The 16149-nt window shown below is 44.3% G+C and overlaps 1 protein-coding gene across 1 annotated transcript in view; it reads right to left on the bottom strand.

Moving 5' to 3' along the window:
* SMPD2 (sphingomyelin phosphodiesterase 2) overlaps positions 1–16149 on the bottom strand; it is a 99854-nt gene that overhangs the window by 46075 nt on the left and 37630 nt on the right. The window contains 1 exon segment of the mRNA XM_085637207.1: positions 13828–13960. Coding sequence (XP_085493333.1) covers positions 13828–13960 — 133 coding nt within the window.

Below are 16149 nucleotides of genomic sequence, written 5' to 3'. Positions count from 1 at the left end.
AATTCAGATGGCCTCTCCAGATATTTCCACTTAGAACATGAAGACTCAACTGGTCAAGGTTAGTTTAATGTCCCTGCGTTGGGGGGGGGGGGGGTTATGTAGGAGAGTGGCATCGACTGCATAGTTGCCCCCAACTTTTTGCTGATGTTTTGACTGTTTTGTGACCCTAGCCAGGCTGTGGCCCTGCTATCCAGGACCCCAGCCTCTCTGCTTCCTCTATTAAACAATGTGAGTACCCTAGGTACAAACCTAATTGGATGCTGGGCATGCCCTACCAGTCCCTTGTAGATGGTACCCTAGGTACCCAGGGCATGGGTCCCCCAGTAGGCCTACCAGGGCTGCAGCACTTATTGTGCCACCCTGGGACAGCCACCCAAACTGACACCACCAGACCACTATTGTAGTCTGGGTAAGGTGGTGCTAGTACCCCTTACAGGGATATAGGTACCCTGTATCCCACACCATTACAACACATGTACTCTCACAGGTCACCCCTATGGCAGGCCCTGGTAATCCTACAGGGCAGGGTGCTGAGATATGTGTGAGGGGGGACCCCTACATGAGTAGGGCCTCTCTGCAACCTTCGTAAAATCATTACTGGGTTGTTTGTAGTGTAGCCATGCCATATACTCTTAACCGCATTATAAGTCTATCTCGATATCGCGATAACTTGAGAAGGGCTACACAGAACCATATCGTGTTTGGTGTCAAACATGTAGGAATCATACCCCCAGTCCAGCCATTGGCATGAGGGCACGATTCCCCCCTGCTAGAGGGGCGATATGGGAAAAGCGGCAGAATTTAGACACCAATTTAAAAGTGCACATGTACCACAAAATGGCTACTGTCCGCCACCTACACGATTCTGGCTGGCTGTTGCTGGGGAAAATCCCAGCCTAGCCAGCTGGACAATAGGGTTCCTGTGGCAGGGAGGTGCTCACCTCCCCAGACAGGATATGTGGATTGGAACAGGGTGGGTGCACCAAATGTCCTTTCAGAGTTGCACGTAGGCAAGCTGCAGAGCCCTAATTCTGCATACACCGCCTGGAACCGGTATAGGGGCATCCTGCCCCTCGCCCAGGTGGGAAACACACAAAGGGGAGTGGGTGTAGCCACCCTTTCCCGCCTCTACCCTGATTGGTAGGCTCTGATCTGGACCATCCCCTAATCTTGGAGATATAAGTGAATACTGTGTCCCCAGAGCCTCAGATTAATCCAGAACTTCAAAGAACTGACCTTCGACGAGCTGCTGCCCAGCTGACTGAAGAAATCTCCCTTGGGATAAAGGAGTTATCCCCCTGCTTGGCAGGCACCTGAAACACTGCAAGTGACCCGGTTGGAACTTCCCTGCTCCAATGGACTTCGACGACTTCCAGCAACCTTGAGGTGGGTTTCCTTAGCATCCCAGAGTCCTGTGAGTGTGCCCAGCAAGTCTGAGCACAGTGGACCACGTGGGTGCCGAGATTCCCGAATACCCCGATGCACCGGCCACCTCTTGCCTAGCACACGACCCTGACCAGTGGGGAAGTTGTGCTTTGGCTCATTATTGAGCCAACCACTAAGCAGCATTTTTGCCGAAGACCAGTGTCCTAGCCCACTCCGGTGACCCGTGGGCACCCTTTTACGCACTCCATTTTGCTGCCTTCTGCGGTCCCTTGTCTCTCGACTTGTGGGCCCTGGCGGAGGACAATCTCGACATCTAAGAGTTCCCCTGGTTGCTCCAGGCCTGCTCTACGCTCTCTCCAAAGGAGAGCACCCTCAGACCTCGTGGGTCTGCACCAGCAGCTGCTTTGTACATCTTGCGTGGGTTGCGGTGGCCAAGGCTTAGTGGACCCAATCCGGACACTAACACCGCTGCGACCCTCATCCGACGTGGGACAGTTGCCCTCCAGAAGCTGGCCTTCCTTGAAGCCTCCCGGAGCCCGTGACTGCAGAGCCAAGCTGCACCTTTCATCACCTGAAGCACCCGACATCGAAGGGCTCTTTCCTTTGAGCCTCCTGGTCACTGTGCCATGACCCAGACTCTGTCCCCTCTGCTTTCAGGTTCTTCTCTTCATCTTCTACATCTTAGATCTTCACGACATCATCGACGCTTTTGGCTAGCAGCAGTTTTGCCTCATTTTCCATTGAAAATCAGCCCGCGACCCGACACCAGAATCGACCTATGCACCCGGCTTCCCTGGGGCTGGTAAAGGTGGTACTACGGTACTCTCGAGTTGGTGGGCTCTCCAAAGGCCTAACTCTAAAGTTTTAACTTTGTACTACTGCTAGAAGTGTCCTTTATCTTTAAAAAGCAAACCGCAACATTCTCCGTAGACTATCATTGCGGTCCCGATAGCAGCTCTTTGCACTGCACGCGCCTCCCGTGGGTCCCCTTCCTCATAACTGTGGGTGGATTCTAAAGGGGCAAGCGATACTGAATGCCCTAGGCATTGTCTGGAGAATTGTCGTAGTTCTTGTACCACTTTTTTAATATATGGTTTGGTCCCACCCTGGGGCCCATTGATTCCATTGCTAACTATTGTATCTATCAATGCTTGTTTGAAATGTACTTTTGCCTCTAGCCTCATAAAGAGACTTGTGGGATACTGTTTAGAATAAATACATATATTTTATATATATACCTGTGTGGACTACTCTGTCATTTGGTCATTCAAGAGGTTATCTATGGTAAAACAATAAGCTTAACACTCCTTCAAGGCTTAGCCTGAAGGCTGCTCTCCACAGCTATCACTAGGATAGCTTTCTTTAAAAGGTTGTCTTTACCTATCATCAATAAGAGTTGAATTGGACTGGTGCAAGGTGGCCACTATAACTAGTGACCAGCATATGCCAGGCCAACTTCTCACAGCTGTTCAGTTACAAACTGCACTACAGACACAATGGGTTTTGAATAATCTGAAGGTGCAAACCTGGGGGGTTGGCTTGCGGCTGTAGAAGATGGCAGCGTGCCTGTAGCTCCCGTGAGGGTGACTGGGTGACGGAAGGCGTTTCTCCCTCAAAACGAGACATGTCGACACCAGCTTGAGCTTATGCCTGTCGGAACCTATGGGGCATAACGCGACACGCTTTTCGGCATTTTTACAGCGCACCTTAAGGTGAATCTCTGATTATCTTTGTTTTCGCCGGAGCGTCTGCCATTTTATCACCGAGCACGTTCTTTGAGGAGCCGGTGAAGCGCAACCCGCTTCAGGTATTTCTCTTCAAGCGACAAAATCCACTTCGAGTACACAGTGCCTCTCCAAGTAAATCCGCTTACCTTTCACAGGATTTAATAACTTTGGCACTGTTCTCAGTCCTGTGTAAGAGTGTTATATGAGGTGATTTCTCTACAGTCTACGTTTACCTCAGGCGCTTAACACTCCGCTTTCAAATCACCTGGTGATGGCATTTAATTAATGGACTGTGCATCTTGCTCTTACAGCGTTTCATTCATTATTGGCCTGTGGATTGGAGCGTAATGCTCGGCACCACGTAAATACATTTATGGTCACAAAGCAACTGATTCTACACTTTATTGGAAATGCTTTGGTTTCTCTACAATGTGCTTTATTGACTGATTAACATTCCAGAATGCTTTAGGGCTTTGTTTTCTCATACATATTTTGAATTAATCAGTTTTGTATTGCTGTTTATTAGATTTTAAGCCACCTTCAATTGTCTGTTTTAGCGGATAGCTTGATCTCTTGCAGCATGTGAATGTTATTGCTTTGAGTCCTGCTAATCCGCTATTGTTGCCACGCATTTTATCTGATAGTTTAATACCTATCTCTGAGTGGTGGGTTTTGGCGCTTTTTACTGGCACTACATCAGCTTTTCTTCCCACCTTTTTATATGGGCAGACTGAAAAAAGACTTTTCTGTGAAATCAAACTCTAAACGCCAGATTTTGATACGTACCAAAATCCGTACTTATTCCGCCAAAATGGAACCAGCACCAAGTTCATCTCCTAAACCGGTGGCCTAAGCTGTGACAAATGGTTCATCAGTAGGTACTAAAACTACACCGAAACGTTTGAAAATAAACCCTCCATCTCCACCGAAGCAATCTTCTTCTGTTTCCATGGATCTTTTGTTAGAGGAAATTCGAGCTTTGAGACCATTTGTGGAAGAAACAAATTCTAAAATCCAGGTCCTTACAGATGGCTGGAAAGATTTAGAAGACAGAGTCACTATAGCTGAGCAATTCATTGCGACGCTCAATTCCTCTGTTACTACTACGATGGCTCTCCAATCACAGGTTACGAATCTCCAAAAGCAAGTTGAAAATTTGGAAAACAGAAATCGAAGGAGTAACCTTCGCATTTATGGTCTGGCAGAGGGTTCAGAGGGCCCGGATCCCATCTCTTTCTTTCGAAAATTCATACCACCAGTTCTTAACTTGCCTGAAGGTGCCATCTTAAATATCCAAAGAGCTCATCGTTTGGGTCCAATGCGCTCATCAGCTTCAAACATGAAGAAACCTAGAGGTTGCATATTGTACTTTCTTGAATACACTGATCTTCTTAAGGTTCTACAGGCAGCCAAGCTCTTTTCACAGGACTATGCTAAACCAACAGCGGACCATCGAAAAGAACGTCTTGCTATGAGGCCTGCACTTCGTTCTATTGGAGCTAGATTTGGTCTTTTACATCCATGCTTGTTTAAGGTCACTCATAATAACAGTACCAAGACCTACGATGACCCACTCCAGTTGCGAAGCTTCCTTAATGCGCAATGCCCAGATCAGATGGATACTTCTAATGCTCGCTTTAAATGAATTTACTTATGCTTTTCATATTTCTGCATTTCTTTAAATGGATATACTGTTCCTAACGCCAACTAGAAAATTCTCTTCTTCAACATTATTTAGATAATTTGTCTTAATTCATTATTTTAGTCTTTAGTCTGTTATCCTATATTCCAAGTTTCAATCCACAGTTAGTTGTTCTCTGTTTACCAATGCTAATCACTACTTTTCTTATTACAGGTTCTATTTCAATCTATTCATCGACTTTGTATACATGTTGTTTACAACCCGAGGTCTTCCCCTCCCCTAACCCATGGAGTCTGGACGTGCTATTGTTCCATGTGGTCCTTCCCCCCCCCCCCCACCACACCTTCTTCAGTGTTCTTCAGTGTTTTGACCCCTTTGTAAGTGTTTTTTTTAACTTTATTGTTTTTTATGGTACTCGCCAAGGATAATATGTTGTGTTTTTTTTATTCCTTTTTCTTGTGTACCAATGTTTCACTTCTCGTTTTTCATATCTCGTTTCTTCTTGCATCTTTTTTCCTACTTTTTTCTCTTCTATCATTCTGTCCTGTTTCTTTCTTTTATTTGATTTTGCTCATTAATATTTTTGAACTTCTTAAATCTTCCTTTTTAATTCTTCACATAGTCCTTGATTTAGTATTTTTTGTATGTGCTTTTGTGTATGATGCAAAATATGGTATTGGTTCTCTTTTTCTTTTTTTAATCTTACACTATTCATATATTTTGTCTTCCTGTGGTTCTACCCACTATTTTTTATTCTTTTCCTTTTGTTTTCTCATTCTTATTATTCATTTTCCCTGTGTCCTCTTTATACATTGAATTCCACTTGTTATATTCTATCCTTTAACTTCTCTTTTTTATTCTCAACTCAGTTTCACAATCTGATTTGTTTTCTTTTTCTTTCCTCTCTATTATTCTTCTTAACTGTTTCTTACTTTTTTATTTGAATTTTTTTTAATTTGTTTAAATATATTAATTGCTGTTCAATTGTTAACATACTTTGTCACTCGCTTACAATTAAGGTTATTGTTTGACAAATGCAATGTTTCATCTGGTCTTATCCTATTTATCTTCTTAATGTTACATGGAATGTCTGGGGTTTACACCCCCCTATTAAAAGACAACGTGTTCTTACACATCTTACTATATTGAACGTTGATATAGCCATGATTCAAGAAACTCATCTCAATGAATCTGAATCCCTGACGTTGCAGAGAGACTGGGTTTGAGAGATTTTTTTTTTCCCCGGGTGATGGCAAACGTAATGGCGTTGCTACCCTCTGTCACAAGTCTCTTCAGGCTAAACCTATTTCTCAAGAGACTGATGACATGGGTCGCTGGCTTCTTACAGAACTAGTGGTGAAAAAGAACCCCTTACATTATTTAATGTTTATGCCCCAACTACCTCGGACTGGGATATTGATTTTCAACCTTTAGAAATTGATATTTCACTGAAAGAACCTCAAAATGCTTAAATACCCTTAAAAAGGACAAAGCTCCAGGTCCCGATGGATTCACCATTTAGTTTTTTTCTCATTTTTCCCAACTTCTTCTTCCTAAATTACATTAACTTTTATCTTTTTTTTCACAATCTGGTTCTGCTTCAGGTTCCTTCTTGGAAGCTCTCATTTGTCTTATCCCTAAAGATAATAAAGATCCTCGTTTCTGCAAAAATTACAGACCAATCTCCTTGGTTAACATTGATTATAAAAAAAAATCTAAATCACTGGCTTTACGCTTAGAATCTTTTCTTCCGGATCTCCTAGGTAAAGAACAATCGGGTTTTGTGAAGGGTCGTTTTCTTATGGATAATACTTGCTTGTTTTTTTACATTCTTTCAAAATCATTTTTCTGATTCTTTTAGCGGCTATTGCATTAGATGCAGAAAAGGCGTTTGACAGAGTCTACTGGCCTTTTATTTTTTCATCCCTCAAATGGTTTGGCTTTGGTCCTAAAATTATCTCTCTGATATCTCTTTTATACTCGGACCCTAAAGCTGCTATATTTGTTAATGGCCTTACCTCCTCGAACTTTACCTTAGGCAGAGGTGTTCGTCAAGGTTTTCTGTTACCCCCTTTTCTTTTTAACCTAGCTTTGGAACCCTTTTTGTGTAGACTTCGTCAAAATACGCATTTTTCAAGGTTTCATTTCTGGCGATTCACATGTTAAATTAGCAGCTTATGCTGATGACATTTTAGTGGTTGTCTCTAATCCCTCTTCTTCATTACCTGCATTTCTATCTGAAATACGATCTTATTCTTTAGTCTCTGGTTACAAATTAAACAATGATAAATGCGAAATTTTACCCCTAACTAAATACACCTTTAAAGATGATTTTAAATTAACATATTTTTCTTGGAACACAAATCATATAAAATACCTAGGAACTTATTTTTCCCCTTCTGTTCATTCTTCAATCTCTATTAATTTAGATAATTGTTGTTCAAACATTTCTTCTCTTATTGATAGATGGAATCCTTTATCTATCTTGGTGGGAGAGGTTGGACACCATTAAAATTATGTTATCCCCTATTGTCTTATTCACTATTTCTAATATTCCTATTACTATACCTCAAAAATACTTTTAAAAAATTAACTCTTTATTATCTTCCTTTCTTTGGGGTGGGAAGAAGGCCCGACTGTCATTAGCAAAACTTTGGCGCCCTAAAACAGACGGCGGGGTTAATTTCACTGATTTTCCTTCTTATCACAAAGCCTTTATTCTTCGACAATCTTCTCATTGGCTTAATAACCCCTCTGCGATCTCTCCCCTTTGGGAATTACTTGAACATTCCTTTATTGCTCCCTTCTCCTTCTCATAATTTCTTTCTTTTTCCAAGAAACCTCAAAAATTAATTAGACCCATTATCAAACTCACACATACATTATTAGATCCTTTCTTATTAAAAGGCTCTTCTGAAATTGACTCCCTTAATTCCTCAATTTGGCATAATCATCGTATATTGATCAGTAACAGATCCATTTATTGGAAATCTTGGAGTCAAAAAGGTCTCTTCTGGGTTCATCAGCTCTTTCAAAATGATATGATTTTATCTTTTTCCCAAGCTAAACGGTTGTTTAACTTCCCTACATTTTTTTCTACTAAATATACTCTCTTACAACATGCTTTAAACACAGCTATTCAGAAATGTATCCCTCCCTTGGGTCAGATGACAGACCTTTCCTTAACGCTTTCATGTTTTTAAATACGGGTCCCAAAGACTCAGCAATTTATAAATACTTACATACATCAATCTCTCCTAGAGAAAAAACTGAAACGGAATTGGATTGGGAGCGTGACCTTCAGACCAATTGGCCTATATCACTTTGGAATCGCATTTGGCTCACATTGAAGGCTGCGAAAGCTGCAATTTCGCTCTCCAAACCTCCCCGGCACACTCCATAACAGGACTGTTGATCTATCGACCTCCGGGTACACCAGGGAAATTCATTAACGCTCTCACCGAAACGGTGGCACAACTAGCTTCTTCCGCCTCTAACTTCCTCTTAGTGGGCGACCTCAATCTCCACCTCACAGACCCCACAGATTCCATAGCACTTGACCTCTTGTATGACCTGAGGTCATTTAACATTCGGCTGGTCAATAATGGACCCACCCACGACAAGGGACATCTCCTGGACCCCGTCCTGACTAATATCGCGGACATTACTACTGGTTCCCCCCTTCCTCTTCCATGGACAGATCATTTCCTAATCCCTATCTCCTGTCATCTATTCATAGCCCCCTCCCAACCCTCCAAAACTCGGGTCACCGATCGTCGCTGGCACAAGCTTGTCCCAGAGGAATGGGCCACTACCCTTTCAAATTCCAGACCCACTCTCTCCGCCGATCCTGTCATTGCCGATGAACAGTTTAATTTCTGGGTCACATCTTCATTGGATCCCAACTTCTTCCCAAAACTACTACTCTTAAACATACCAAACGGGTGACCCCCGCTCCCTGGTATACTACAGAGCTTAAGTCCCTACGACAGGAATGTAAGAAAACGGAACGTTCCTGGAGGAAGGATAAGTCTAAGGAAAAAAAGGACGCGTACCACACCGCACTACAAACTTATAAAATTACCCTTCGAAAGACCAAAAGTCTATTCTTCCAAGAAAGAATAGAAAATTCCGCGTGCTCAAGCAAGGAATCTTTTACCACTAACTCGAGCGAGGAAAAAGAGATCAATAACACTCCTATTTCCCCCTGTTTCACCTCTTGGGGACAAGTGACTGCCGAGGAGGTCGAAAGCACGCTTAATAACATCAAAAGCGGTTCCCCCAGGGACCCCGTTACGTATCCTCAAGAGAGTAGCACCCACGATCATCCCCCCCCCCCTTACCCAGCTTATCAACGTTTCCCTGCAACAGGGAGTCGTCCCCTCTAGCTGGAAGGCGGCAGTTGTCAAGGCGTTATTGAAAAAACCTTCCCTTGACCCTGCGGATTTGGCCAATTACAGACCAATTTCCCTCCTCCCAGGAACTAGTAAGGTCGCCGAAAAGCTGGTGAACAGAAAACTTTCACAATTTCTGGAAACTAATGATCGGCTGAAAAGCTCGCAGACGGGATTCCACCCAGGGCAGGGCACCGACATCGCCCTCCTTGCGGCGCTGGAGGAGGCCAGAGCACTTCTTGACGCTGGAGGATCAGTGGCAGTGATCCTCCTCGACCTCAGTGCGGCCTTCGACACCGTCAATCACCAACTCCTTATCCACCGACTCAGGAGTGTCGGTGTAGAAGGAAAAGCACTACACTGGCTATCGTCCTTTCTGGGTCACCGGTCCTTTCAGATCTGGGAGAACAACACCCGCTCCTCCGAAATTCCCCTCCAATGTGGTGTACCTCAGGGCTCCTCACTGAGTCCCACATTGTTTAATATCTACATGTCCCCATTGGAGGAGGTTGTCATCCCGTTCGGAGTGAGTATCGTCAGCTACGCCGACGACACCCAACTAGTGGTATCCCTATCTCACCCAAGCCAACAACCTGCGGACCTTTACAACTGTCTTACGCAGATACAAGGATGGATGAACCGGTCCTATCTGAAACTCAACGGTTCAAAGACTGACATTCTCCTCCTGGGCCAGAAGGGACTCTCCCTGTCACAGAACATCTGGCCACCCTGTTTAGGCCCGCCTCCTGACCCGAAACCCGAGGTTAAGAGCCTGGGCGTCTGGCTCGATAAAGATCTATCGTTTGCAACACAGGCAAAAAAAGTAGCCGGGACTTGCTTCGGGCTCCTCAAATCAATCCGAAAGATCTTGCCCTTACTTCCTCCTACCGCAAAAGAACTGCTGATCCAAGGCCTAATATTATCCAGGATCGACTACAGTAATTCCATCTATCTGGGCGCTCCTGAGGCAACCATGAACAGGCTACAGAGGATCCAAAATGCGGCTGCCCGGATCCTCACCAACACTCCTGCCAGAGCCTCGGCCAAACCAGCTCTGAAGCTCCTTCATTGGCTCCCGGTTAGAGAATGAGTGAAGTTCAAAGCCCTCTGCCTGGCTCACAGACTGTTGCAAAACAAAGGTCCCCCGATCCTAGGAAAATTTATCAATCCTTATAAAGCCCCAAGATCCCTTCGATCCGATCAGGAACACCTCATCATCACTCCCAGAGTCAAGAAGGCACGCACTGGTGGAAGACGCTTCTCGGTTCATACCGCATGCCTCTGGAACGCCTTACCACGCGACCTGAGAACAGAACCTAACTATCTGCGTTTCAGAAAGCGACTGAAAACCCACCTCTTCCCTTAACTCCTAACCTCCCCCCCTTGCCCCCACTACCCCCAGGTGTACCGATCTTAGCGCTGGGATACTCACGGGTGACTACGCGCTCTATAAAATTTAATAATAATAATAATAATAATAATAAAATAAGGAAAACATCCAGAGCAGCTAATACCACGCAGGCACTTTTTTTATTTACAATATATTATTTCTCTCTCCCTCTCTTTTACATAAGTTTAATGCTGAATTTCCTGATATTTGTTGGTCATGTTCCTCCAATAATGCTGATTTAAATCACTTGCTTTTTTTATGTCCTTTCGTTCAAGATTTCTGGCAGAATGTGTGGAATCAAATTACTCAAATTTTTTGACGGTTCCTTTTTCATTTACTAATATTTTCTTAGGCTCTCTATCTGATGATTGCTCGAGCTGTTCTTTGCCATTACACATTTTGGATTTGCTCTTGGGGGTAGCTTTTCAACAAATCACCAAACACTGGAAAAACTTAGCTGAGTTATCCTTCCAGGCCTGGTGGTATGCTGTGTGTCATAATCATAGGTTAGATACTGCGTATATATTCCCAACTTCCTTAGCTCGCAAGCGCTTGTTTATGTGGTCTCCAGTTACTGATTTCAATGACCGTCATGCTATGGTTTTTTCTGTACTTCAAGTTTCGAACCAAGAAGTGTTAAAACCCCCATGACATTCCCATTTGTTCTTATTTTCATTTTTGTTCTCAGTATTGTTTTTTCATTGTATTTTATACATTGTCCTATTATTTGACCAGATGTTTAGTACATTAGTATTTACTCTGTTGTATTGATGTATGATCTTTCATCTATGTATTATTTGAAGTACTCATTGGTATCATTTATGTATTTTATTTTATTTTCTCCCCTTTTTTTATCCTTTCCCTTTTCTTTTTCAATAAACTTTATCTTTTCAAACTAAAGGTGCAATCCTAAAAAACTGGCTGCAATAAACAGGTTTAGGAAGTAGACCATATCCACAGCCTGCATGACTTGAACATTACAAAATGCAATTTTCCACATGGATGCTGTCTGCACTGCTTATCCACTGTTGCAGAATGAGACTGTGTGTCATTACTAGTTTTTTTGGAGGAGTATTCCTTTGTGCAGAGCTGCTCTGTTGGTAAAGGTGGAGGATCCAATATTTTAGGTGTCAATTTTTTGCGTTCTTATCTTTGCCTAGATTTGCTTTGCTAAAACACTGAGGAGAAAATCTGATGTAATAGATTTCACCACTGAGTTTATTTATTTGCATCGCTGGCACAGGCTCCTTCTCAGCAGCCTTTGGTTAAGTGACAGAATTCTTCTTTGAGACTACAGGTAAATAGGTGAGAAAGACTTACGTTTGCAGTACGAGTATACGCATTTACCACTGCATGTCTCTGGAGCCTAATGTTAAAAAATATGGGAAAAGGAGGAGCTCTGGGAAGAGCAGTGCAAGAATACTCTGGTAAACGTACTTAATTTGTATAAAAGGCAGACGATGGAGTATGAGGCAACCCTCGTGGGATTAAAACACAATCCTCAGGGGATACTGCAAAGTAGTGCGAGGATTCAAACTCTTGGACCGAGTGGCCAATATGTGCAGGTGGTTTAATTTTAAGCTCAAACTCGACCAAGACCAAAGGTACTGATACCAATGCTGAACACTTTTCTTTTAAGCTTTCAACCCTCTCACATGCCTTTTTCTTAGGTTTCTTATGAATAATCGATCGTTCAAAGAAAGGCCGATTCAATAGCACCTTCCTCTCTGTTATTTGTCACTCTTATGAGGTTTGAATTGTTTTTGCAACCAGGAACAGCTAGAGGACTCAGGAATGAGTTCAACTTAACTTCCTATTGAAGGGATGTAGCACAGGGCCAATTGAGCTTCTGGTGGATCTGTTTGGGAAGCATGATCAATCCCAGAGTGCTCTAGGAATGTTCAGCAGGAGTACTCAACAGTGGTCATGATCATCTTGGTTGTCTGATATGGCTGCACTCTAAATCTTGCGAGTGGGTGCTTTTCCAAAAAAAGTACTGCCGAGCGCATACATGCAGAGGGCTTTCCCCCTTAATGACTAGATGCAGGCTTATAACAGAGAAGGTGGCCATCAAACTGTCTTATTTTTGTTGTTTATTTAGTAGTACAGGTAGAAGCACAAATAAATATGAACTGTCACTGCTAAGAAATGCCAAAGTAGGTACAGTAAGTAGCAAAGCGAAGGCGCCCGGTCACGCATTCTTCCCAATAAATGTGATAGGTGCAGTGCAGTCATGAAGTCGATGATCTCCTATGGAAGCATATCTCCCTTTGATATGAAGAGGAATCTCGCCTTCAACGACATTGCAGGACTCCCGCACAAGAAGGACAGGCACTCGCCTAATATAAACTTCTCATGCAGGACAAACATATACGTGGTGTGGATCAGCTGCCAAGAAACTGCTGCACCATACGCAAAGCTTGAACTTGTTCAGTTGAATTGGGAGTCATATTTATGACTGAAGTAACAAAATAGATTTTTTTTTAATAAATAGAATGAAAAACACCTTTGTAATGGAAGTGGAACCACAAAATCACTCAAAAAGATGGAGGGTCCGGAGAAGCCATTTCCCCTTGTTGAGTCCAAAACTTGAAGAAAAAGAAAAACAACAGCTCTGCAGAGACATTTGGAAACACACAATTAGGGGGAGAATTCTAAGGGCAAGGAGTAGAATTCTTGCACTGGGTCCATCTGAATTTTTTTTAAAGTGACAGCATCGAGATCATTTTTCGTCTCGCACTTAAGAACTGAAACAAAAACAATGGAAGAACTATATTCTCCGTTGCTCCCTGCCATCCAATTCTATCCCCTACAGTTGTCAACAGTCAGCGCTCCTACTTTCCTACAATTCCCTAGATCTGGTACTCCTACACCATTCTGTGCAATCTCAAAAACCAGCGCTCCTACACCAGTCCTTACAGCTCATCCACAAGGAGTGTTCCTATTTTATTCCCCACCATAGACAGCACTTGTGAACTCCAACTTGCATCTCCCCCCATGAAGAACAGTGCTCCTCCATTAAAAACCACCAGCCACCACACTCAAACAAGAAGCACTCCTACACCAGTCCTTACAGCTCATCCACAATGAGTGTTCCTATTTTATTCCCCACCATAGACAGCACTTGTGAACTCCAACTTGCATCTCCCCCATGAAGAACAGTTCTCCTCCATTAAAAACCACCAGCCACCACACTCAAACAAGAAGCACTCCTACACCATTCCTTGCAGTTCCCTTAGTCAGTCCTCGCAGTGTGGGTGTTCTTATGACACACATCTGTTGAAGTACCTCAAATGAGTCCGCCGCTACAAAGGAGTCAAGTAGTCTGGTCCATTCTAGCAGAAGCCTTAAACCAACATCCATGGGATGCATATTCAGGTCTCCTCCTAGTATTAGCACATCCGCTCCCTTCGAAGTGTGGCTGAAACAGAAGAACATCATGGACTGAAATGCTTTGGGTTTTTAACCCTTTCGCCGCGGCGGGAATTCCGCCGGGGTGCGGGGGGGGCAGCGCGGTGGCCCGGTGCTCATGACGGAGCCGCTCCGTCATGAGCCACAGTTGAGCTGTGCTCATGACGGAACGGTTCCATCATGACTCCGCCCAGTTGCGTTGTCCCCCCGCACAGGCGGGGAAACAGCGCCGCGTGGGCGGAGCGGCCGCCAACGGTCGTGTCATGATGGAACCGTTCCGTCATGAGCACACGGCAACCGTGGCTCATGACAGAGCGGTTCCGTCATGAGCGGGGAAGGGGTTAAATAAACTGCTTACGTTGAACTTGGCGCTTGTTCGTGTTTTAAGTAAGAGGCTCGGATGGCCCATTTTCAACATGAGAAACCCAGGAAAATGCGTACCTTGCATGCAGACTTGAACAGTGTTACGAGTTTAAAAAGAAAGGAAAAATTAAAAGAATAAATTGGACAGATTTAGAAAACATTGGAAAAAGAAGTGCAAATGCAGTTTGGGCAGTGCCATTGGAGCTGGGGTGAAAGGTCGCCCCAACAAGATGTTGTGAACCAGAAGAACAACATTCAGTACCAGCAAAAGAAGGCACAGTTGTACACTTGCATAGATTGCCAGTATTCTCACAGCAGCCGTCAGTTGGAAAACCCACGCTGTGCCCCAGAATCGATACTTCTACACCATGTCATAGGCAACGCCAACTCCCGATTCCCCAAAAGCAGCACTGATCTGGCCCAAACTGCCTTCTTTGTGCATATGCTGTGAGTTCTGCCACTAATATCAGCTTTCTCACCACCGCGCCAGAAAGAACTGCAGCTGATGGGCCTGTGTCTTTATATCAGCGAAACCTTTTTAAAAATGCACCAGAATCTGTAACAAATAACACTTTACCATCATACCCATACCCAGAAAATTCCTCACAACAACACACAAATCTTACTTTAAAATTTCACACGGGCACAGACTTGAACAGCACCAAACGCCTTAGCTGCACCATACCAGCACAGTTACTGCTCTTGGAACTCCTCCAAATAATCTTGGTTCACCTGCTACAATCATTACAAACTAACCATAAGCTACAAGCAGCATGCCAACTCTGGGTATAAAGCCTGCTTACTTGCACCACCTCCTCCATCCAGAGAACCGATCTCATTTCCTGCAGCCTGAATACCTACATCACCCACAACAGTCAGTGATCCTATGACCCAGCCTGAGCTCCTGCAACAATCCATAAGCTACAAGCAGCATGCCAACTCTGGGTATCAAGCCTGCTTACTTGCACCTCCTCCCCCATCCAGAGAACCGATCTCATTTCCTGCAGCCTGAATACCTACATCACCCACAACAGTCAGTGAACATATGGCCCAGCCTGAGCTCCTGCAACAATCCATAAGCTACAAGCAGCATGCCAACTCTGGGTACACAGCCTGCTTACTTGCACCACCTCCTCCATCCAGAGAACCGATCTCATTTCCTGCAGCCTGAATACCTACATCACCCACAACAGTCAGTGATCCTATGACCCAGCCTGAGCTCCTGCAACAATCCATAAGCTACAAGCAGCATGCCAACTCTGGGTATACAGCCTGCTTACTTGCACCACCTCCTCCATCCAGAGAACCGATCTCATTTCCTGCAGCCTGAATACCTACATCACCCACACAGTCAGTGAACCTATGGCCCAGCCTGAGCTCCTGCAACAATCCATAAGCTACAAGCAGCATGCCAACTCTGGGTATACAGCCTGCTTACTTGCACCACCTCCTCCATCCAGAGAACCGATCTCATTTCCTGCAGCCTGAATACCTACATCACCCACAACAGTCAGTGATCCTATGACCCAGCCTGAGCTCCTGCAACAATCCATAAGCTACAAGCAGCATGCCAACTCTGGGTATACAGCCTGCTTACTTGCACCACCTCCTCCATCCAGAGAACCGATCTCATTTCCTGCAGCCTGAATACCTACATCACCCACACAGTCAGTGAACCTATGGCCCAGCCTGAGCTCCTGCAACAATCCATAAGCTACAAGCAGCATGCCAACTCTGGGTATACAGCCTGCTTACTTGCACCACCTCCTCCATCCAGAGAACCGATCTCATTTCCTGCAGCCTGAATACCCACATCACCCACAACAGTCAGTGAAC

Source organism: Triturus cristatus, chromosome 12, assembly GCF_964204655.1.
Source record: "Triturus cristatus chromosome 12, aTriCri1.1, whole genome shotgun sequence".
In the NCBI taxonomy this organism is placed as follows: Eukaryota; Metazoa; Chordata; class Amphibia; order Caudata; family Salamandridae; genus Triturus; species Triturus cristatus.
This window is presented reverse-complemented; position numbering and strand designations above follow the sequence as displayed.